General features: G+C 46.0%; 1 protein-coding gene across 2 annotated transcripts in view; it reads left to right on the plus strand.

Annotated features, from left to right (window-relative positions):
• The window catches only part of LOC126548104 (MAM and LDL-receptor class A domain-containing protein 1-like), a 272,165-nt gene that overhangs the window by 222,427 nt on the left and 24,048 nt on the right, over nt 1–25,690 (plus strand). For both annotated transcript variants that reach the window (XM_055063643.2, XM_050196214.2), the window contains exons 73-80: nt 717–880; nt 1,679–1,928; nt 2,416–2,599; nt 3,309–3,559; nt 10,317–10,423; nt 12,230–12,397; nt 12,747–12,840; nt 13,487–13,642. In XM_055063643.2, coding sequence (XP_054919618.2) covers nt 717–880; nt 1,679–1,928; nt 2,416–2,599; nt 3,309–3,559; nt 10,317–10,423; nt 12,230–12,397; nt 12,747–12,840; nt 13,487–13,642 — 1,374 coding nt within the window. The remainder of the gene's footprint in view (nt 1–716; nt 881–1,678; nt 1,929–2,415; nt 2,600–3,308; nt 3,560–10,316; nt 10,424–12,229; nt 12,398–12,746; nt 12,841–13,486; nt 13,643–25,690) is intronic.

A 25,690-nucleotide genomic window follows, 5' to 3' on the forward strand; every position in this document is an offset into this window, starting at 1 on the left:
CGTGACGCGGTGATTTGATTTAGTTGTAGGATTGGCATACACCCAATATGGGGGTTGATGAAGCATCAGACGGTGTTCACTAAAGGCCATTTCACACAGGGCTCGCTAATCGGACGTGTCGGCACGTCCTGTCTGCAAATCGATAACGCTGCTGATAGTACGTGTCTTTTGCTGCATGAAAGCTTAAGGCTTTTTCAGATGTCTTTATTTTTTGGGGAGGGAGGGGCGTCTCTTTGCGTTTTCCATGCATTTTTGGGAGATTTTCTGGGGAGCACTCGGGCTCTCCCAATGTTGTTCGTGAGTACTCAAGAGCTGTTATCAAGGCGAAATGAGATTCTATGAAAACGTCTTTGTACAGCTGCGCGACTCGAAACGCAACGACGCCAGTGAATCTCGTTCCCCCCAAAGTAGGAACAGTCTCGCAGTTTTCTTTAAAAGGGCCTTGCGTCGCGTCGTATATGATATGTCCTTCTTTGCTGTGGCCTGCCACCTCCACCCGACGTTAATCCTTGCTTTAGAGCTTGTTCCTGTATAGCATGGTGAGGAGCTTAGCCGGCATTCACTCCTGGGCCGTGCCAACTACTTATCCTCCTCAGCAGAGACACTCCCATATTTATTTGACTGCATTCACAATACATGGAATTCGTGTTGTTATGTCAAATTAGATTTCCTGCGACGCGTAAAGTCTGTCGCGCTAACTGATCTAACACTTTCAGTGCAACCGAGCTGTGACTTCGAGAATGCTTATCTTTGCGGGTGGGCCGTGACGAACAACGCTTCGCTGTTGGTTCCCGTTCCTGCAACTGGACGGTTCACCACCTATTCGCTGGAAAACGAATTCACATGGAAGCATATTCAGGCCAATGACCCGTCTGACAGGGTAAGGTCCCTCATATTTCATGGGTCGCCTTCGGTTTGTTATTAGTTGGCGATTTCGGTATGCAATGCCTCAGTAGACGGTGCACTTGGAATCCTAAGAGAAGGTTTCATTAAATACTGTGTAAACCATAACGACACTTACGCAGGTCAAGACATGTTTGTCTACGGTAAAGTGCTGCATGGCATATTATCGTTCGCCGTGGAAATTACCATGGTCGATTTATTCCTTCCAGTCAATTAGCTTAATTTCTTACTCGAGGAAATCGTACGTGAAATCGCTGTGTAGTAGGCCTTCTCTGTTTCAAAAAGCTTATACTGCGTCTATCTTGAATGCATGGCTGCCTCCGAAACGCACCATTGCACCGCGACTGCGTTGCTGCTGTCTGTTAAAGAATGCAGGATAACTTTTCATTCAATATCACTGTTTGGTTTTCTTTACATTAACAATAATTTATGATACCATATGTCACAAAATAAATTATCCACGGATTAATGGTTTTGTCACACTTTGAGCGTGGTTGTACTACTTCTTCGTTTCCTTTCTTACCTAAAATGTTAGACCCAAGAATCAGCCGTGAAATCGCAGCAACAACTGGAAGTGTTCGCACCTAACAGCGAAAGCGGGCGACAAAATAAGAAGAAAAATAACACCTTTTTTTCGCGAACAGGGGGGCACGGCATATTATATTTGAAAGACTCAACAAATAGCTTTTTTTTTTTAAGGTTTGGACAATTGCAGCTGGCTTGAACTACTGAAAGCGTGCTGGCACTTATGCTTTTTCATGATTTGTACCGTCAGGCAAACATCGCTATGCGGCCTGAGATGGATCATTCGGAAGGCACCGAGCAGGGTTGGTACGTTCTGGCTAACTCGGCGTACGGCAGACCGACCGACGCCAGTCTGCTGTACTCGCCGCATCCACTGTCGCGCACGGCGGGCACCTGCCGGCTCCAGGCATGGCACTACTGCTCCGATGACTGTCCCCTCCAGCTGCTAGTCTACTCATCTGGGTATGGTGTCCACGAGAGGCCATTATGGACCGCCTTCCGTGAGCACACTCCCACGTACCAGCAATGTCGGGATCTAAGAAAAAAAGTGCATATAACTGCGGTTCGCGCATGGCAGCACATAGTTGGTAGATCTAACAATGGCAGTGTGGAGGGTCATCAGTATATAGCGAAATTTAATGTCTTCGCCCCCTATACCTTCCGCTGCATCGTTACAACACCCACTAAGGCTACAGCGTATTTAAGCCAATGTTGAATTTTTATACTAGCAGTTCATTGTGTTGATGAACTTGCACAGTGTGGCATTAGAGAAACCGCTATTAAAGCAATACGTTTCATGGCGTCGTTCCTGTTAAGCATACATGACTGCGTTGTGACTACTATTACGCACAAAGCGCTAGTGACCCTTTCAACCTCTGCTTTTCTCTGGTGCTGACTACAAATATTTATATTACAAATGCACTATGACGTTGCTCTACGAAGGTTATTGACTTGTTTTCATAGTTAAACACTTCTATGTTGAAATAGGCATGCGCCCGAAGGAGTGGATGCAAGTGAAGGTGCCACTCGGAATCGTTCGAGGCGCTCGTCTTGCGTGGCGTGCTTGGAGGGGCAGAAATCAGCGGCTTGTTCAAGCTCTCGACGAACTAAACTTTCTCTCCTGTGATCCACCAACAGATCGAGGCTCCACTTGCCCTGAAGATAAGTTCAGGTGACTTAATTAATCTCACTAGTAAACAGTGTTGTTCTCTCTTTTTCTGTTGTTCATTCTCTTTCCGTTGGCTTTGGCATCCGTCAAGTGGACCCTTCTGGAAAGCTGGTCTGTTTGACAGAACCCTAATTCTGCATTGCTTCTGTCCTCTGCACAGTAATTGAAATTGTAATGTAATGCACTGAGCTGGAATTACATTTTACTTAGAATGTATGTTAGTCTTCCTAATAGCCACTCATATGCTGTGTATCGCTCTGTATCTGTATAAACTTTCTGGGCTTTCCAAGACCTCATGCTGAGCCTACAGTGTTACGTGATTTTTTTAGAAGTGGTTTTAGGCCCCAAAAATAAGACACGGACAACAGAATAAAATACACGGCCAGGCGCGTACTCGCAACTGATTACGGGATCGTTACGGGATCACCGAGCTCGGGATCACGTGACCATACCAAAATCGGAGAGCGCAGTAAACAAATGACACTCGAAGAATATTTAATGGCACGCCATAGAGGAGCTTTTATGCGCGTTCACTGATGCATGAAACAATTTATCAAAGGCTAGAAAAAAACATATAGGTAGAAGGCAGCATGTTGACTGGGCTGCAGGATGTTGCGTCTGATTCTTGCAGAAAAACTAAACACTCCTTTTGTTTATTTATTGTGAATAAAATGAAGTTTCAATTTAGGTGACGTGTTTGTTCTTGCTGCAGATGCATCAAGGACAACTGGTGCATTGAAAGAAGTCAGCTTTGTGATCAAACGTGGGACTGTGAGGATGGTAGTGACGAGACAACCGTGGCATGTTCCTCAATAAGGAGTAGGTGTTCCTTTGAAGATGTTCACTGTGAAGATTGGGCAAACGACGCAGCCAGATATGCTGAGCTACGATGGTCAAGAAGGATCGCTCCTGTGGCAGAAAGCAGCTTACCCATGACCGATCACTCCACATCAAGCGGCCAAGGTCTGGTAGATGTTTTCATTCGGGTGAATGCTGATAAAGAACTGTACTGCATTTTATGGTGCTGAGAGTTGTATGTTCTTGCTAATCCTCTTGGATTATTTTTTGCCGATAGTCATATTTGCAGTCACGCTGTGCTGAACGTGAAATCAGTTTCGTCTGCGCGGTATCGCGAGACCATTCGGCATAAGGAGATGAGCTCAAAGTGGGTGGGATAAGGGATGATGGGATAGGAGGTTTCATTTTTAGCTTACTTTCTTGGACGAATCAGCAATCCGCCTCTTTCATGGTGCGATGGCGCATGCACCCTGCCCAAGCGAGTCAGTCGCGAAGCGTTCTGGAAGGGACGTGCGCGGCCACGGAGAGGCCTGATACCGGAAAGAAGGCATGGACGTGCACTGCAGCAAACACATGTGCCGTGTACCACGTTGCAACTCCGCTGGGATATAGCTCTACATCGGTGTGGTGCCGAAAACGGGGGCAGCGTATGACTGCAACTCCACTTTAAAACAGAAAGCAGCCTGGGCTTCGTCCGGCCTGCACCGTGAACCACGTAGTTGCCGTATTGAATTGATAGCTAGAAAATTTAACGATAAACTCCTGCGTTGCACTCAGGCGACACTTCAAAAACATCACGCTGCAGACGACGTCTTCCTGCAGCGTCGGGCCTTTCTTGCTGGAGGTGGCAGCGCGTGCCTGACTTCACGTACTCGTTTAAAGCGCGGTAGCACTGGGTAGCACATGACCGACAAGGCGCTGACGCCAACTACTGGCAGGCTATTCAATACAGTGTGTCGCTCAGACCATTTCATCTTAATAGGCCGACAACGAAGCAACAGACGAGCGCGAGACGTCGTAGGGCGATGGGCTGTCTTGTCGGTGGCATCGACAAAATCATCGTGCCGACCATGATCGCTCGACCGAATCCCGCGGGATCGGCTGCCGAACCTACAACGCGATAGCCTGCAGCGTCTTCGCTTGTTTACAGAATTAACCGCGCTAAAAATGAGTCGAAACATGCCTTCGAATTTTAAATGCTCAAGCTTTTGTACCCTCAAGCCGTGCACATGAAGTTTGAGCCTGTTGATGTTGATCCTGTTTATGGAAGGTTGGCTTAGGCCTGGCCCCGTCGAGTTCGTCCACCCGCTACCGCTGGACCTGAACTTAGAGATAAGCAGTTACAACGAAGGAAACTGCTTGTATAGTTCAGTTATGACCCTATAGCGATTTGATAAAGACTTCGCATGGCGTGTACACAATAAGCCGCAAGCGGGGACACAGCGCTGTGCCAACATCTGTACGTCACCGTTCCCGAAGGCTGCCAGTCGCATTCGCTACGTCGATGGGTGGACCAGCACGTGTTCTTATGCTGAGACATTGCTTAATTCCATAGAAGCACTGTTTACTTCTTCGTCAAACGGGAAACAAGAGAGTGCATGCAGTACAGCAGCATAAACTCGCTCAGTTACTAACGGTGTCAGCGATGGCATCAGCGTTTTCGCGAGAGAACTTATGCGCTTATGCCGAGCACATTTTCTCTAATAATTCTTTACGGCACGCGAGAACTGTAAATATCATGAAGTTAAAGAAAAATGAGAATCGGTATTAATGGCCCGTATTATATGTAGTTTAGAATAACTTGTGTGGCGAGTTGGTGCATATTAGGAAATACTTTTTAACTGTCCGAATGAACGACCTCAGAGAGAGCACACAAGCGCAGGAGCAGACTTGCAACTGATGTTTATTCCACAAAGACCACATATAATTACATCCCAGAAATACCCCAGTGAGCGTGCGTGGCAAAAACATAATAATAACAAAAAGCTTTCTGTTGATGCAATATGCAACCTGACATATATGTGATATGTTAGGTTGCGTTGATATGTTAGGTAACATATATGTAGTAAATGTACCTGGATCACAGTTGCTGTTGTTTAAGTGGCTCGGCCGCTCTTATTTATTCGTCTCAGCGTGGAGCAACACGGCCCATATGCGCATATATGTATGCTTTGCTACGTTTTGACATTATTTCATATGGGCGATGCGCCGTTTCTTCAATATCTGAAGCTAACAACGATCTATGGCTGTAGATGTCAATGTAAACAAATACACCTCTTTGGCAAATCCGACACGGAAAGCTGCGCTCGAAGACTTCGTGAATATGCGAAATGTTTAATGAATGTGTAAAAGGAATACAAAAAGCGAGGTACAAGAGCAGATATCAGCGACAACAAACTCCCAAGGCAGCTGCGGCTCGTCGAAAGCGGAACGCAGCGCGCCTTTATAAGTCGCACTGTTAGCACAACAGCGCACTCAGGCCTACTCACCGAGTAGTCGGTCAGTGCTACATGATTTCCATGAACCGCATGGTGCTCTGGAGAAGCCATTAATAATGAATTGCGGTCCACGAAACGCACGACGGACGCACACTCAACGTGGGAGTAGGTACACAAATAAAAAAGCGAAAGCGTCGGAACCATTCCAAAACGTTTTCCATCGGCGTGCGGCAGAGGGCAGAACAGGAGCATGGAAAAGGTGGATTGTTAGGCAACTTCTAGACGTGAATAAACGTTTGCTTTTATAAAGTCGAATTTCAAACAGATTTTTATAGCCCCCTTAACAGGGCATACGAGCGTTTCGAGGAAGTTCAAGGTATCTCGGGTGACTTCAAAGACAACTGTACAGCTTGCTGCGCTGTGCTCGAATTCCTTACTCTTGAATTCTCAAACACATGTAGTATCTCCTGTGACAGCAAGGTAGCCCTGCGATGATTTGTAGCTTCATTAGGGCGTAGATGTCGTGACTAACTTATTTAAACATTTCACACATTCATCCCTTCGCCATCTAAAAAGCTAATGAGCTAATCTCACAATATAGTATGCCACTGCATTGAGGCATCATCGCTAATGATGATGCAAAAAAAATCATCTAATAATTTCTGCTCATGATAATGTACAATGCTTCTCCGTCCCAACATAAAAAAAAAGAAAACGATGCTTTAAGTTGGCTAATCAAGCTGACTCACGAACTCACGAACACACGAGCTCAAATGACCTCACGAAGTCATGTTTGCACTTCCTAGACTCCTTCCTAGACTTTTTTTAGACTTGCTGCGACAGAAATTAACGCTGCGGTACCGTCTTTGGCTTTGTGTGCCGTTTAGAAAAGCCTATGCTTTTTACATTGACATCGCTGGCAGCCATTTTTGTGAACTGTGGACCTCCGGAGTAACCGGCATGCCGACTTGAGCGTGTGGATTCAAGAGGACTCTCAATACAGTGCCTTACTGACTGTGTGTTCCTGCACGATGCGGAGTCCTACCCATTCATATAACATTTTCTTGTCTCAGGTCAAGGACTGTTACCGCCATAGCAGTGCAACTCACCTCTTTCTATCTTTAACATTATATTCATATACTAATGTCTGCCCGCGTAGGGCAGCGAACCCGGCTGCTTATCTGATTAACAGCTGTACTCTTTCAGTTGCTGTTGTCTGGCTCATTTTTCTTTGAATTGAAGAGGTGCGCCGCACTTGGAGTAATGTAGTCACTGCGCTAGGGTGGGCAATATTGATGAACGATTAATCCATTGTTCCATTAAAAGTATCTCGCAAAGCGATTAATATTCATCGGGGCCCACCTTTCATTTAATCGACTTAATCGATTAGGTACCAGAATGGAGGAGCACGAGCAGTGACTGTGCTGCTGTGGTATAGAGCGACTGTCGACTGTTTGAACTTCCGAGCCCCGAGTGATGACGAGCCGAGCACTTCCCCTCTCTGCCCCACCACAGCGCCCAAAGCCGGAGGCTTGAAATACCTTCGCAATTGAAACCATAGTATAGCAACCCAGTCGTTGATCGTCGCGTCCCTGCCAGTCCACTAAAGATGTGGCACAGCATTAGCACCGGTTTAGATCGCGTATGTTAACATAGTGATTGGAGTTCATGTCGATTCATTACGTATAGTTTCCGAGCGTCTGTTCTCGCATGCTGATTCTGTGGCCCGTAAAAGAACGTGTCGGTCTCACCCAAACATCCCAGCCAATTGACATTCCTTTGCTCTGTAGAAAAGAGCATGTGTATTAAAATCCTAAACCAGTAATGTTCTTTTCCCCTGTGCATATTGCAATTTCTGGCATATTTTAGTTCGATTTCACCTTTCACGTTTGCCAATTTTCTTGTTTATCTTGTTTAATGCTGCTCTAAGTGCCATGTTTTAACATATATTGTTTATATCTTCAAAGGCCACTAGTGCGAAGTCTATTTAGTCTTTTTAAAATTAAAGATTATTCTTTATCGAACTTTATACACTTGTATTTCTAACTTCGTTCCACCTCTCAACCATTAAAATAGGATCCTACAAAAATAGGTAACTATGTTTCAGCCTTTTAAAGTGCCCGGCAAAAATTAAGAAAAAAGAAACAAGAAACAAATTCTGGAGTATTACGTGCCAAAACCACGATCTCATTGCTACTCAGGCACATCGTAGTAGGGGACTCCGGAATAATTTGGCCACCTGGAGTTCTTTAACGTGCGAACATTTTGGTTAATCAATTAATTGTTGAAAAATGCTGCATCGAAAGCGATTAATCGATTAAAGGGTAAAATAATAAATGATTAATGGTTAATCTAAGAAAAAAAATTATCGACCATCCCTACAGTGCGCTTGAATAATGGTCCTCTGATGTCGCTCCGATTTGGAGTTGCTTCATAAACATTTATTCAATCCAGTCTCTTCCTGTACATGCTGAAGGTTACCTGATAACTAAAGTATGGCTCACAAATCATTGAGAAATTTTGCTAAAACGCTGTTATTACTTAAACACAGTGCAGCGCTATCTTCCACTACCAGAAGTGAAGAAAGCGCCTATGGTTGATGGACGTTGAAAAATATGGTCAGGTATAAGTTTTGGCTGGTCGTCCAATGCCCGTCCTAAGCCAGTGTATAGCAATGATTCCTTCCTCTCGATTACGTACCTTTTTTTTTTTGCCATCCACCGCTATCGACCTGCCGTCGCTGTTGCTAACCTAGACGGAGAGGTTCTCGAAACACGGACAAAATACCAATGAAGGCTTGGAAACAGACTTCTTACATTTTCTCCGCCAAATGTTCCCATCTCTTTCGTTTCGCGCAGCCAAACGACAAACACGGAGCACTGCTGCACTCTTCCGGTCGCACAGGCCGTCACAAAACAGTAGCTAGGGATGTCTCCGTTTTTGCTGTCCCTGCTCGTCTCCCTTACTCAATTGGTTGCAGTTGTCTTTTCCCCGCTGATATCCCTGAGTTCGTGGCGTTTCCCCACACTTTCATCTTCAACTTCTCTGCTCTTAGCACTGCTGCACAGCATCTATATAGTAACGGAAGTCCTTAGCCGTGGTCCACCGTTGACAGTCATCGGTCTTCATTCTATTTCTCGCCATCATTGACGGAAACACTCTTGGCTGGTAAAACTCGTTGCTGCCGCAAAAGTCTATTGCCGTGGACAGTCGTTGGCAGCCTGCGGTGCTGTTAGGTGCGTTATGTGCTGAATCTGTGTTCAGGTGAAACTTGAAGTTTGGCTTGTTACATGTTAGAACTACGATTTGATTATGAGGTAGGCCGTAGTGGTGGACTCCGGATTAATTTTGACCACCAGCGGGCCTTTAACGTGCCTCAATGCAAGGGACACGAGCGTATTTGCATTTCGCCCCAATAGAAATACGGCCGCCTCGGCCGGGATTTTATCCCACGACCTGGGTTCCTATCACGTAAAACTATTCAAATCTCTTTTTATTGCAATCTCCTGGCGTCATATTTGCGTAACAACCGACGCAAGTATAGGGCGGTAACCCACAGCGTTGTATGAAAAGCCCAATCATACGCGCTTATCGTTTATAGGATGTCACTTTTTTTGGTTTCTAAGCGAACAGCATTACCTACATTCAGCAGTTTTGCTTGTCTAATTGCCTTACAAGAGGCGAGGAGGATGCTCAAGTGGAGAGAAAGTCTCTATGGGGTCGACACAGGCACAGTGAAAGCAGATAACCGGATAAGGAGGGTGGTGCCGGCGTCTGCGATTGGTCCGCTTCCGCTTACTTAGCTTGAAGTGGCTGGTAGAAAATCGCGGCGGGTAGCAATGGAAGATTGAAAATTCAGCTAAAACGGATCTTCAACAAAGAATAGTTGGCAGAGCGATGTCGTATACGTGCTGAAAGATCCCGATAACGTTATACTACCTCGCAAAAAGTATTATTTTACGCAAATAAATTTTATTTTATTAATATAATAATAATAATAATACTTAATACTTTACGCATCTGCCCTATTCCCGCTCCTATGGCAGCGTGAAATTTATTTGGTCGTGGAAAATAAACTCATTACTACACAGTACAACACAGTGTTAGGAGGTTTTCCAAGCGAAATATGCGTGACTGCTTTGTTGCAAAAACGATTGACCCGCTTCTCTGGTTCAGCGTCATGGTCTCCTGCATTTGGAGCAAGGCCCCACGCTCAATTCTCTGCCGCGTAAGCGTCACGTTGATGGAGGCAGTGCGCAAAAAAGCATTGCAGGTTATAGAACGTCAGGTGGCACAAATTATTTCGGAGCCCTCCATTATACTGTGTTTCATTTTCCGGGTATAGCTTTGGTTGGTAAAGGCTATCAACTAATATTGTTGGGATTCTCATGAATCTATGACTGATTCGCCCTCACATATACTGAACTGTCGGCTTTATTTTACTAAAACGCTCAAAATGATCAATACTCCTCGCCGTTTCTTAGGTGCTTATGTGGCTGTGTACAGTCCTTGGGATGAGCCAGCGGAGGGGACCAGCCGCGCTCGCCTGGCATCTTACGTCATCAGCGCAGCCCCTAGGCTTCCTTGTCACGTAAGCGTCGAGGCTTCTCGTCGAATTTTGACCTGCGCCACTCTGAAAGTAGCAATTTTCAATATTTATTCTGAGACACTGAATTAATTCACTGTCTGAAGTTCTTTTTTTTTTGACGCAGAAGACTGGACAGCCAAATATACAACAGGAACAGCGTTCTCTGTTCTCTAGTTCGTTGTCCCGTTTTCGCATCGGAAAATGGCAGTACGTCAAACTAGCTAGCCCAACCACGCGTTCTTGTTCGAAGAGCATATTAGACACACATTCAGTGTTCTCTAAGGCTACCTCTGCCGCTAAATGCTTGGCATAGTGTAGCGGGCATATCGCTGTTTAATCAAGACATGACAGAGAAAAAGATGCATTTGTTCTTTTTGTGATAATTTTGTAAGTTTCCGTCACTATTTGTAACTACAAATAGCATTACCGAAGGTACAAGTAACAATTATACGTCGATGTGAGGCTCCAGCTGTGGTCACCCAGTGGCTATTGCGTTCTGCTTCTGAGCACGAGGTGAAGGGTTTGATTCCCAACCACGGTGGCCGCATTTCGATGTGGCCGAAACGCAGAAACACGACCGTACACTTAGACTTAGGTGAACGTTGAAGAACCCCAGGTGGTTAGAATTAATCCAGAGCCCTACACCACACGGCGTCCCTCATAGCCCGCTGTGCAGTTTCGGGGCGCTAAATCACGCAATATAATTTTAATTGGCATCGATGCGAGCCACCATATATATGTAGCCATTTTAACGTGGACATTGATCGGTACTATACTGGGAAAATAACCATGCCAACTTAACAATACATTGTAGGGGACAATTAGTTTCTCGCGCTAAGGCCCATGCACGTTGCAAAGTTATAAATTATACATTTGATACAGTCGTTGTTGTTTGTTTAATAACTTTGGCTGAACGGGAACGTAGAGCGCATTAGAGCCGGTTATACCAACAAAGTAAAGAAACTGAGGCTACACCCACCCGTTTATTCACACCCGTTCACCCACAGAACACGTGCGCATACACCACAGGTACAGAAACGTACAAGTGTACAGACCAAAACAAAATTTTGTCTGTAGACTTCGACAACACCAAGAGAAAAAAAATAAAGCTAGCCAGTATTGTCCCATACCTATACAACCGCGTCAGTTAATAGAACATCATGCCAAGAGTGCAATAAAAAAACACGCTATCGTATGCGTACACACGAATATCATATTGTAGTAGTCCTTAGTGCGAACATTAATTGTGAGTAGAGGTAGAGTTTTCAGGCATCTACAAATCAAATCAAATCGATTAGGTTGCTCTCCGCAAGACAATCTCGTAGGAATGTCAATGAGCATTTCTTTTTAGCGGGCCACGACCATGGACCAAGTGTGTGGTTGCAAAACAATTAGGTCTGTTCAAATGGCTCAACTTATCGCGCAGTGGGACTCTCTGTTGGTCATATATTGCGGACGGACAGTTCGCGAGAGAGTGTTCAACGAAAGTGTCTAAGAGGCTGTTAAATGTTGCCATCTGCTGACGGTGCAATACGTGATTTGTGTATGCAACGTCCAGTCGTAATCGACGTAGATGGGTATTCAATGTTCGGTCAATTTGCATATTGAACGTAGAATATAGGTCTACTAGATTCAGCAGCGATTTCTCGGTTTGCCCCTAATCAAGCTTTTCGTGAATCTAGCGTATGCTACATATCATTACGTCACATCATTTGCTCACCTTGTTAAATAAGTTTTCTTAACCTACATAACAGCCTAACATTTTCTGTTCTATTACACATCACTTATATTACTCTTCTTCCACTGAAGGTGCGGTTCTGGTATAACGTGCCCAAACGAGGAGTCGCACTGGACGTGTACCGCCAGACGAGCTCAGAAACCGGCGGGGAAGATCACATATTGACGCTGCCGGTGACAGGAGAAGATAACTGGGAACGCGCTGACATCGATCTCGGAAGCCACGAGGAAGTATTCAGGGTGAATTATTATTATTATGAACTGAATTATGAATTAATATTATGAACTTAGTTGAACTGAACCTGGGTCTGAACATTCACGGGACCGCCACTTAAACTGAGATGGCGTGGAACAGGGCTGATGTCTTGGCGATTGAAGCGTTACCTCGTCCAGTATACACGTACAGCAGTCAGCCATAAAGCGTCGTCCTGTTAGACAAGCTTTTTAAATGTTATTCCGGAACTGCCGTTTTGCTAATTGCCTGTAGTTAACCATAATAGCTTTCGTTCAATATTTTGAGCGGATGAACAAAACGCTTCGAAACGTAAAGAAGTACGCAAAAATCATTGCTTCAACATTTCCATTTCAGGTTGTCATAGAAGCGGTGTTCAGTAGCAATGCAACACACCAGGGTGCCGCCTTAGATGACATCACCATGACCGACGGCTGTCGAAGAGCGGATCGTACGTTCTGTATTTGCTTTTAGGTATCTTTTTGTTCTCTTCCGAAGTCCGGCAATGTGGCTTGTAGGTGGTTTGCGATAGAACCGTGCTCTTTCTTTCAAGTTGTCCCAACTTCTTATCATCTTTTTTATCACCAGGCCCGTTTTGTGGCAGCATTTCAATCATATATATAAGATTGAGATGCTTCTATGAAAAAGGGCTTCAAGGGTAAAAAAAAAGGGGGGAGGGAGGAAACAACATCTGCGCTTGCTATGGGATAACAAGCCACCCTAATCGAACATGGCCTAGTTTCCCGAAAGAGAAATTGGGAGAAAAATGCAGTTGTGCAAAAGGAAAAGAGAGATAGGAAGCACGATTTCGGTGCGATTGGACCACCGCAGAACACCAGTGAAATACAGTTTTTGTTTTCAGCACAGGTTCCAGGAAACAGACAGCCCCGCCATGCCGCAAGTTGTTGGCTTTAATGTATGCTACATTGCTGATGAATTTTATATCGAAACTACGCTAGCTTAAAACTCTCCGTCCTAAAACAAAACCAGAGAAAATAAAAAGTCGCATGAATTTACACCAAGCGGCCTGCCACTTACACTGCCACTTAAATCTGAAGTATAAATAAAATATGAAAACTATCGCTCTTATGCAACAGGTGAACTGCCTGGAAAAGCCCCAGCGAGTCAAACGAATCCGAGCACGGAATGTGGTCCGGAGCGTCTCTCTTGCGACTACGGGGGCTGCTACTTGCCTTCGCAGCGGTGCAACTTCATTGTGGATTGCAAGGATGCCTCTGACGAAAGTGGCTGCGGTATGTCAAAACGTTACTGTGGTCCGGGGTGACAATCTGACGAATACGAGCAGCCCAAAATGACTGCAGTAAGCTTGCACGTTCACGAGATTCTTTGGCCATCAACGATTTCTATGCAGCTTCTTCGCCTGATGCTTAAAGCTATTTTCATAGAAACGGGAAGCTGGGCAAGCAGTAATCGCATGCATTGTAAAAGAACAGCTCAGAGAGAGAGAGAGAGAGAGAGAGGTCACAAGGGAAAGGTAGGGTGGTTAACCAAGCTTAGCCCGGTAGGCTACCCTGCACTGGGGAAGCGGGAAAGGGGATTGAAAGAGGAGAAGAAAGAAAGGCGGTCCCAGTCTCCACTGTTACGCACACAAGCGTGTACCACTGAGTTAGTCACAGGCGGTCATACAGGCTGGTGCATTTAAAGTAACGTACCAGCGCCTTTGTGGCCTTGCACATAGCAGACGCGCAAGGCCACGGGCCCAATATCTTTTACTCTGTGAAAGGACGGTCGTCTAAGTGCTCCAAAGCTGTGAGAAGGGCACTCGTCTTGTCTTCTTATGTAGGGCATTCACACAGGATATGTTCGGTCGTTTCTTCGACACCACACTTGCTGCAATTGGGACTGTTTGCCATTCCAATTAGGGATGATTAGGAATTAGGAATTAGGAAGCGGCACAGTAGCGTTTTTTCCCGTCAGTTATAACCAGAATTATTGTACGGCACACGAGAAAGGGGACAGAAGACGTGCGCTGTCTAAGGCGGTAGGCTTGTTCACTTCGACATCAATATTTTTATTCGAAAGAAAATGAGCTGGGTGCTCCATGCCTAAACAGAAATCCCAGATACATTCAAAGTTAAATAATTTGAAACTAATATACACGAGGCTATGGACCAGGATTTTTAGCGCCTGTAGGCGGCCGCCATGTTTTTGTTATGGTGATCATGATGGTGAGGCGACTGCGGGAACGGCGCGGGCGGCCACAGCGCGTTTGCAGTGATCAGTCGCCTGCGGAGACTGGTTCTTAAAGCGCTGAAGCCGGCTTGTCGTCTCTGAATGCCGGTAACTGTGGCTTCTTTAACGCGATCACATTTCGAAGGACAAAACTATACCCCCGAGATAATTTAGCGAGAGCATCCTGCGGCATAGTTGGCTTCAACGGCGCTGCAGCGGCGTCTGCTTCGTTGCAGTTGCAAGGTCGGCGAGTTGGTCAAGCTTTTTTCTGTGAGATCTTCATAACTATACACGTTTTTCTAGGGCTTGAGATACTGTATGAAAGATACTAGACGACATCTAGTGTGTTATACATTTTTTTTTAAAGTAAGAGTATCATGTTTGTGCCGCGCGCTACCGCCATACATTGTGCTACATTTTACACTGCTTTGTCATTTCGATCGTCGTGCAATTTTAGCATACCACGATCGACATGAGTACAATAAAGTTACTCTTTTGGCAAGCTGCATGGCAGTCGCAGGGAAAGCTCTAGCTCCGGCGTGATTACGTATGACTTTCACACGAAAAAAATAAAAGCAGCATCTACTTCGCACTGACAACGGACAGACTCAAAAACATAACCAATTAGTGGGCCAGCGTACTGTGCACGAGATAGAAGCCTTAAATTTTATATCTCATGGGCAGTCAGTTACACGTGCTCAATAATTTTCTACCTCGCAGTCAATAGCGAACACAGAATAATTTCCGTATCCGTGTATGATATCGCTGAATGGGGCATCAGCTCTGTTAGGAACGGCTCAACATGCTTCCCGTGCGGCTGAGTGTGAGCACCGCATTATTATAGCAGTTCGAGCCCCCACACATTGCGCGAAAGAAATAAAAACAAAATCAAGTGAGGCATTGACGCGTGCAGAGCCCCGTTCTTTGCACGCTAGTCATTTCTCTTTTAGCAGTCATATGTACTCGAATGGGGCTCATTCATGTGCATGAAAAGCGCAGGATACGAAAACCGTCAAGTTGCGTGCAGTCTTGTTTACTTGCCGCAACGGAGCAATCGCTACGCAAGTTACGAAGTAAACACGCACGCTCGAATGCTTTCTACCTACCTTTGTTTCGTATCACAAACGCAGTTTTGGTTACGGGTTAGCCTGCGCGGGCTTTTTCTTCAGAAAGTGAACCGAGCAGACCCAAAATAAAGACGCCGAAAGGTCTTAAACGGCGGTTTTATGCTTTTGTCGCAGGCCCGCAGTGCGGGAAAGCAAGACGCCCACTATCGCGTAGTTCAGGACAACGGAACAAATACCCGCAGAGCAAGCTTCCAGGGCACGAAGTCTTTTCTATATAAAGTCACTGCCACATAGTCTCGTTTCTCAGGAGCCGCAGGAACCTTGTATGCACATCCCAATGAACTGCACACAAACGCAAACGTCTTGTATCTTCGTGAACGCCCATTGCAAGGCGCTTGCATGAGCAGCTTCCTCGTTCGCTGCTTGCTAGTGCAGCCAACGACCGCACAGTAACGCTCGGACGAACAGCCTCTGTAAATTCCACTCAGAAGATGCGCTCAGAAGAGGTCTAAAGCAAACACCTCAGCAGATGCGGCAAGAACCCGTCTAAAAAATCCGAGGATACCTAAGCACTTCGTATGATTTGTAAATGCGAAAACAATAATATCCACTTGAATGCCGCTGAGCGGTGCTTCGAGTTATGAACTCCTTGCGGGCAAGCGAGCGCGTTGACACGCTTGGCGCGTTTTGATTTGACCTTAGAACGCAGGCGAGTGCTCGCGCGGACAAGGAACGTGTGGATAACAGGCTTCCGAGAGCGACAGCGAGGGTGACGTGGCGTCGCGGCGATGCCCTCTCCCCTCACGCAACACCTGGCGCGCTATTGCGGTAGCGGGTGTTACCTTTCACCCGCTCTGCCCCGCCGAGACGCGCTTGTGCCGTGGCGTCGCAGTCAATGGCAGTAGATACTGTTTCAGCAGCTTAGGTACCGTTTCGCTGCTATAGGTGACAGACACGAGGCTTTTTCGCTCAATGAGCCATTTGACGCTCCGGCGTAAAAAAAAAAAAAAGCACAACAGCATGTGAACACGCACCACAAGTGCAGCGATTTTCTCTCGTCTTGCGCAGTCCTCACCAGAAGTCAGCACCTGATGTCGAGAGTAGCGGCACTGCTGACACTTTTGCTTCGAGGCTATAAAAATCATAGCTTCTCTAGCCATGCATTCACTCTTTTCCGCAGCCAGACCGATGGATTGCTAATGCAGGCATCCGCAAGCTAAATTATGGCTCTACTGTAAAGCTTGTTCATTCTTGTGCCGCGAAAAAATAGTGCTGGCCTGAAAATTATACCTTGTTTCCCAAGCAATTGGCGCCAACAAATATATCGAAGTGCCACGTAGCTGGACCAAACGAAGGTAATATTGTTTGCCGTCGCTTCGATATGGCAGACGATTTTTTTTTTCACCTAGTACAATATTTTTATTATTATTAATCAACTTCTCAAATAAAATATTCACAGCAAAAGTGTCATTGAGAGAATTGTAGACCATCCTGGAAAATGATCGATCGAGCTTTCTGTTGCTGAATACGAGCTACATAACAGTTTTTTCCAAGCCTGAAATAAAGCCATGGGACCATTGGCGCACGCACGCACGCACGCACGCACGCACGCACGCGCACGCACGCACGCGCACGCACGCGCGCACACACACACACACACACACACACACACACACACACACACACACACACACACACACACACACACACACACACACACACACACACACACACACACACACACACACACACACACACACACACACACACACACACACACACACACACACACACACACACACACACACACACACACACACACACACACACACACACACACACACACACACACACACACACACACGCACGCACGCACGCACGCACGCACGCACGCACGCACGCACGCACGCACGCACGCACGCACGCACGCACGCACGCACGCACGCACGCACGCACGCACGCACGCACGCACGCACGCACGCACGCACGCACGCACGCACGCACGCACGCACGCACGCACGCACGCACGCACGCACGCACGCACGCACGCACGCACGCACGCACGCACGCACGCACGCACGCACGCACGCACGCACGCACGCACGCACGCACGCACGCACGCACGCACGCACACACACACACACACACACACACACACACACACACACACACACACACACACACACACACACACACACACACACACACACACACACACACACACACTTGCTGTTCTTCGCGTCTGTGTTCATTTGTAGGTGGTGGTGTGTGTGATTAGATTTCCGAGCGTACGTGAGGGCTGCTGTCTACTTCAATTACATATGGTCGCCTGATCCATCATAAGATAAAGTGCGACCATAGCCATTGATGATGGAATTGAGCTGCGAGGTATATAGAAATCAATCTTAAATTATAAACGTAATCTAACTTAGAGAGAGAGAGAGAGAGAAGGAACGGATGCATAGAAAGAGAGGGAGGTTAACCACAGGTAGTTCCGGTTGGCTACCTTGTACGGGGGTAAGGAGCAGGGGGATACAAAGAGAACGAGACCGGAAGGGAGAGGGAGCGAGAAAGAGCGACGAGCACAAACAAACCGCGCACACTATAGAGCTGTAGGGGGCCGCCTTAAAGCCCATCGTGAAGCCCCCTAGACCGAAGGAATCTTAATAGCACGAATCAGGCCTTCTGCGCGGATGTTTTTTGGGAAAACTGGCCTAGAGCTTTCAGTTCTGATAGTGGACGATTATCCCATTGGCCCATCACTCTGCACATCACTTGCCTCTCGGCATTATAGCGTGGCCAGACGCAGATAATGTGTGTCAGTGTCTCTTCACAACTGCGTGTGTCGTACGTGGGGCTGTTGGGAATTCCAATAAGGAAGGCATAAGAGGTGCTCAATTCTATGCCTAGCCACAGATGGTACAGCATGGTCTGTTCACGTCGTGATAGCCCAGGCGATATATGCATCTGTATTTCTAAAGGCACCGAACGCAGACGACACATGGTGTAGACGTTCGAGTCCCACAGGAGAAAAGTGCATTCACAGGACATTCACGGGAATTCATTGTAGGATTATGTCGCACCCCTTGTCATGGCTGCGATGATATGTCCGTCGAATTTCTGAGGCCATTTGTTCGTTGGGTCCGTGGTATATTGGACTTTTTATGCACTGAAGGGCTCCCTTGGCGTTATTGAGAACTGTCTATTGTTGTGGTGGTTCACGATTAATAAAATCAACTGCGGCACGGAGTGCCACAAGTAGTGCACCTGTTATGGGGTCGCACATGAAGTTTTTAACTTGAGTTCTTCCAATTTTGCCGGTATGATGACTGCAGCAGGAGCAGACCTGTTGAGTTTTACCGAAGCATCTGTGTAGACATGTTGCCAGGATCCGTGCACGTTGTAAATGTGTTCTAAAGTTGCTTGCTTCAACGTTTTCAACGGCGCTCCAGCTTTCTTTTTGATGCTCACAATTGCCAATTGTACTTGCGGCTGGTGCAGACACCACAACGGGACTGAAAATCGTGTAGCAGGCTTGAATTGTGTTGGAAATATAGGCATACCTACCGAGGAGGAATAGCCCCCCCCCCCTCTGCTCTCCGAAATATAGGGTAACAGTAGGCCATTTGCACCCCCCCCTCCTTTGAAAGCCGGGTATACGGTGCCTGGAGTCTCGACCAACACCCCTCGAGTCTACAGAAAGCCTTGATACTGGGGGTCTGGCCTCTCCACCAGCTGCACGTGGCGTCTCGGCTTCATTGGTCTTTCAGGGCACTCATCTCCAGTATGTATATAGCACACAGGGTCTACTCGGTTCCATGTGGTAAATGTCCCCACCTCTACATGTTTGCAGTAGTCTTTCAAGTCTTGATCTAGGCATTGATTCAGCCTACTTGATCTGTCATACTAGGAACCTTAATAGTGCAATTGAGGTTCCCTGTTCATTCAAGACTGCTTTCATTTATTTGGTCGGGAAACGTGTTCTCGTGGTGAAACTAGAGGCAGCACGAGGCATTCGCTTGTCGCTGCGAGCGCGCTTCATCATGCCAGGGTTGTGACAGCGAGCGCTCGTGGTCATCGAGTGAGATGCGTTTATATTTGCCTGTGCGTGCGTGACGCCATGTTTGTCAAAGGTGTGTCTACCGGTGGGGGGGGGGGGAAGGCTTGCCTCCCTCCCTAAAGTCAGAAGTGAAAGTGCAAAACTAGGCCATTAGCGCACCCCCACGAAGCTTTTCGTTCGTAAGTGCTGTTTTTCATTGGCTGATCGCCTTCGCTAATAATATGTCCCACATCACTATTGGCTGGCACGAACGCTTTTAGCGTAAGAACATTTTGTGAATGCGGGCCCTGGGGCGCTATAACGTAAAACTATTGCAAACTTTCCCATTTCAATTCTGCAATCAGCCCACTGCGATTCGTCAAAAACTTTTTTGGACCACCCCCACTTCACCTGTCTGTCACGCGACGTCACGAAAACCGCGATTGCTCCCCGTCTGATATGACGTGTACACACTGATTATGCATAATTTGACCGAAGAAAACAAAAATAGTTATTTCTGATTCGACGCCTTTTCGCCAATAGCCCGCGGCTATTGGAAAAAAGTTTTCGGGCTGCACCTACTTCACCTGCATGTCACGCGACGTCACAAAACCGCAAACACTCACCACGCCAAAGTGACGTGTACGCATTAAAGGTGCATTAATATGCCGAAGAAAACTTAATTTTCTTCTGAATAGACGTAGGCTACACCGTTCCGATAGGAATAAAAGATGACTGCCGCTGATCGCTCAGGCGCTGGCTAATCGCACCTGAAGGAGAGCATGGGTTTATTTGCGCATAATAAAACATCTTGTGTGGCGGTGTGATGTTTTCGAGCACTTTAGGAACGTTTACGACCTCATTCTGCCAACTCTTCTTTGCTGAGGATCCGTTTTAGCGTCATTCTTAAGTTTCCGTTGCATGCCGCCACGATTTTCGACCAGCCACCGCACGCTAAGTAAGGGAAAGCGGACCAATCGCAGACGCCGGCACCACCTTCTTCATCCGGTTATCGACTTTCAGTGCAGTGGCTCGGCCCTATCGAATCCCTCTCCACTTGAGTGTGCTCCTCGCCTCTTGTCAGCCAATTATATAAGACAAGCCGTTCAGTGTAGACAATATTATTCGTTCTTCAAGCAAACAAAAGTGACCTCCTATGAACGAGGAGGGCGTTTGATTGGTCTGTTCAGACAACCCTGCGGGTGACCGCCCGGTGTTCGAGTTGGCGGTTACGCAAATTTGACGTCAGCAGATTGGAATAAAAACATATTGGAATAGTTTTACGTTATAGGGTCCAAGGTCACTGCAACCGTCATGAATAGCCGCTTGACACCTTTAGATCCTGGTGACAAACAAGCTTTCCAAGAATGACAGGCTGCTGTATGACTAACATTCCAAAAGCGCAAAATGAATAGTTATTGAAAATATATTAGAAGTTATGGAAAAGGAAAAGAAAAAGCTAAGGAGGTATTTGTGTGCCCTGGACACAATAAAGTGGCTATTACAAGGAAAACATTACTGGTTGTAACGTAAAACGTAATACTGCTACATGACTAAACTGCAAGAAAGCCTAATTGGCAGGCCAGAAGCAAACATAGTCGGTTGTCGTGTATTCGACGAATGAAAGGGGAACCGAGGGGCCCTGTTCTGTAAGAACGCTCACACATATTTCTTAGTCAGAATCATATGAAAGCAACAGATAACGAAGAAAAGGAAACATAGGGAAATTATTTGTCGCTTTTAATTGTAGTGTAAAGATGAGAAGCTAAAGGGAAATCGAGTAAAAAGCAACTTGCTGAGGATGACAGCCGAACCCACAACCGCCGCATTACGAGCGCGTTGCATGCAGTACGAATTGTGCTACGGGAACGGGTAGTTTCCACGTCCATGCACTTCACGTCCAGTGATACGCTTCAGCAAACATTGGCCGCACTAGACTGTAATGGTTCATAATGTACGATTGAAAACCAGATCTTTCGATGACAGAGATAACTCTCACTGACGCATTTTTCAGCGTTTTAATTGCGTAATCATTTCTATGCCTACTCAATGAGAATACTTTCCATCCGTCACTTAAGACGAATGCAATGGCTCATACCACCGTTAGCATTGGCTCATACCCCTGTAATAAAGCAAAACATGCAATGGCTCATACCTTCGTAAGACAGAGACTACAAGCGCTCGACAAAGTGACGCGAACAGTGCATACATTAACTTAAATCACTCATACATCAGACAGAAGAGCATTCGTTTCCATAATGAACAAGCTCAAACCGAACCTTCAATAAAGCATTGCATACCACCCCTAAGCAAATGTAATGGTGGTTTTGCAACAGCTTCGCTGGACATCCAGGTTGATAACGACCGACAAGAGTTGGTAAGGATAGGATCACGTCCGATAAGGTTTATAACAACCGATGAGGGCTGATGAGGGTTTATACTGGTAGGACAAAGTTTCGTAACGTCGATAATGACACCGAGCTTCGTGGAGATGGGCAAATGGCGCAATTCTTACGCATACTGTGACAGCTACCAGAGGAGTTTCTGCGTGAATTTTTTATTGCAATGGCAATCGGGTAATCCGCAAGCGACGCGATCTCTACAGTACGTGCCACCCGGGCGCGCTCTCAGTCTGCTTCGCCCAGTCAGAAACCCGAACTTCTTTGTCACCCTCTAATGAATATCTTACAATAAGTCAACATGTCCTTCACACACTAAATAAAACAATGTGTCATTATTTATTGATCTGCGGCCACTAAAGCGGCATCTACCCAACCCCCCTCGCTTCGTTCCCCTTGGCAGGAGCGCTCCGTGTCAGGCTTTGCTGTAAAGAACACGAAAAACGAACACGTACTGCGCAAGTCAAGGAGGTAATTATACGCAGGTTTACAGTACTGGAGCTTCCGTTGTTGGCGTGGCGTCCGTGCCGACAGAGATTGCAAAGCAACATGAAAAATTCCCGATACAGCTTTGTGTTGCTCAATACGTGCTACATAAAAGTGTTTTTCCGATCGTGAAAGAAGCCCACAAATACATGCAAAACTTGCGCACGACTGGCCACTCGAGAATTGTTTTTTATTTACGCATACTGTTGGCCTGTCGGCCGTTACAGGGTGGGTCAAAGCAGCACTTCAACAATTAGTACAATACATGGTATTGCAATGATACATATAGCAAAAAAAAAAAAGAAAAAAAAAACAAGCCAATGGCAGTATTTTGGCAATTAGTACAGTACATGAAGGCAGTACATGAATAGTATTTTAATAGGTGAACATAAGCGAACAAAGAAGATACATAAGCGAAATATTATACATATACTCCGATCAATACGACTATAAACGCAGTGTTATTAAACGAGTTCATACACTCCCCCCTCCTAAAGAAAAAAAAAAAGAAAAAAAAAAACATGTATACGTGCGTGCATCTTTCAATGTTGCTTTAAGTTTTTCTCGAATTCTTCCACACTAATGCTTTCTCGCGTTAACACCGGTAACTCATTGCATTGTTTAATGGTTCTTGGGAAGAAAGAAAATGCGTAGGCGTTAATGTGCATCTGAGGTATTTGAAAAGTATTATATTTGCTTTTCCGTAGTGTTCTACCTTGTCGTGCTATCAAATACTGTTCGCTATTCATGTTGAATGTGTTTTTAGTGAGAAGAAAAAAGAACTTTAACTTAGCTATGCGCCTGCGTTCAGCGAGCGTAGGCAAGTGCAGCAAACCGAGCATTTCGGAGACTGAATCTGTGCGAGAATAACGCGATAGAATAAACCTTGCTGCTCGACGTTGAACTCTTTCCAGTCTCTCAATTAACCCTGACTGATAAGGGTCCCAGATTATGCTGGCATATTCTAACGTGGGTCGAACGTACGTTAAATAAGCTGTTAGTTTTACTGACTGTGAGGCTAACTGCAATTTCCGTCGTAAGAACCGAAGCTTCCTTTCCGCAGTTTCGCATATTTTTGTAACATGGTTCATCATCGTCATCATCAGCCTAGTTACGCCCACTGCAGGGCAAAGGCCTCTCCCATACTTCTCCAACTACCCCGGTCATGTACTAATTGTGGCCATGTTGTCCCTGCAAACGTCTTAATGTCATCCGCCCACCTAACTTTCTGCGCCCCCTACTACGCTTTCCTTCCCTTGGAATCCAGTCTGTAACCCTTAATGACCATCGGTTATCTTCCCTCCTCATTACATGTCCGGCCCATGCCCATTTCTTTTTCTTGATTTCAACTAAGATGTCATTTACCCGCGTTTGTTCCCTCACCCAATCTGCTCTTTTCTTATCCCTTAACGTTACACCTATCATTCTTCTTTCCATGGCTCGTTGCGTCGTCCTCAATTTCAGCAGAACCCTTTTCGTAAGCCTCCAGGTTTCTGCCCCGTAGGTGAGTACTGGTAAGACACAGCTGTTATACACTTTACTCTTGAGGGATAGTGGCAACCTGCTGTTCATGATTTGAGAATGCCTGCCAAACGCCCCCCAGCCCATTCTTATTCTTCTGGTTATTTCAGTCTCATGATCCGTATCCGTGGTCACTACCTGCCCTAAGTAGATGTATTCCCTTACCACTTCCAGTGCCTCGCTACCTATCGTAAACTGCTGTTCTCTTCCGAGACTGTTAAACATTACTTTAGTTTTCTGTAGATTAATTTTCAGACCCACCCTTCTGCTTTGCCTCTCCAGGTCAGTGAGCATGCATTGCAATTGGTCTCCTGAGTTACTAAGCAATGCAATATCATCAGCGAATCGCAAGTTGCTAAGGTATTCTCCATCAACTTTTATCCCCAATTCTTCCCTCTCCAGGTCTCTGAATACCTCCTGTAAAAACGCTGTGAATAGCATTGGAGATATCGTATCTCCCTGTCTGACGCCTTTCTTTATTGGGATTTTGTTGCTTTCTTTGTGGAGGATTACGGTGGCTGTGGAACCGCTATAGATAGCTTCCAGTATCTTTACATATGGCTCATCTACACCCTGATTCCGTAGTGCCTCCATGACTGCTGAGGTTTCAACTGAATCAAATGCTTTTTCGTAATCAATGAAGGCTATATATAAGGGTTGGTTATATTCCGCACATTTCTCTATCACCTGATTGATAGTGTGAATATGGTCTATTGTTGAGTATCCTTTACGGAATCCTGCCTGGTCCTTTGGTTGACAGAAGTCTAAGGTATTCCTGATTGTATTTGCGATTACCTTAGTAAATACTTTGTAGGCAACGGACAGTAAGCTGATCGGTCTATAATTTTTCAAGTCTTTGGCGTCCCCTTTCTTGTGGATTAGGATTATGTTAGCGTTCTTCCAAGATTCCGGTACGTTCGAGGTCATGAGGCATTGTGTATATAGGGCGGCCAACCTTTCTAGGACAGTGTTCCCACCATCCTTCAACAAATCTGCTGTTACCTGATCCTCCCCAGCTGCCTTCCCCCTTTGCATAGCTCCCAAGGCGTTCTTTACCTCTTCCGGTGTTACTTGTGGGATTTCAAGTTCCTCTAGACTATTCTCTCTCACCTTATCGTCGTGGGTGTTACTGGTACTGTATAAATCTCTATAAAACTCTTCAGCCACTTGAACTATCTCATCCATATTAGTAACGATATTGCCGGCTTTGTCTCTTAACGCACACATCTGATTCTTGCCTATTCCTAGTTTATTCTTCACTGCTTTTAGGCTTCCTCCGTTCCCGAGAGCATGCTCAATTCTATCCATATTATACTTCCTTATGTCCGCTGTCTTACGCTTGTTGATTAACTTAGAAAGTTCTGCCAGTTCTATTCTAGCTGTAGGGTTAGAGGCTTTCATACATTGGCGTTTCTTGATCAGATCTTTCGTCTCCTGCGATAGCTTACTGGTTTCCTGTTTAACGGCGTTACCACCGACTTCTATTGCGCACTCCTTAATGATGCCCATAAGATTGTCGTTCATTGCTTCAACACTATGTTCCTCTTCCTGGGTTAAAGCCGAATGCCTGTTCTGTAGCTTGATCCGGAATTCCTC

The sequence above is a fragment of the Dermacentor andersoni genome, chromosome 1 (genome assembly GCF_023375885.2).
Source record: "Dermacentor andersoni chromosome 1, qqDerAnde1_hic_scaffold, whole genome shotgun sequence".
Lineage (NCBI taxonomy): Eukaryota > Metazoa > Arthropoda > Arachnida > Ixodida > Ixodidae > Dermacentor > Dermacentor andersoni.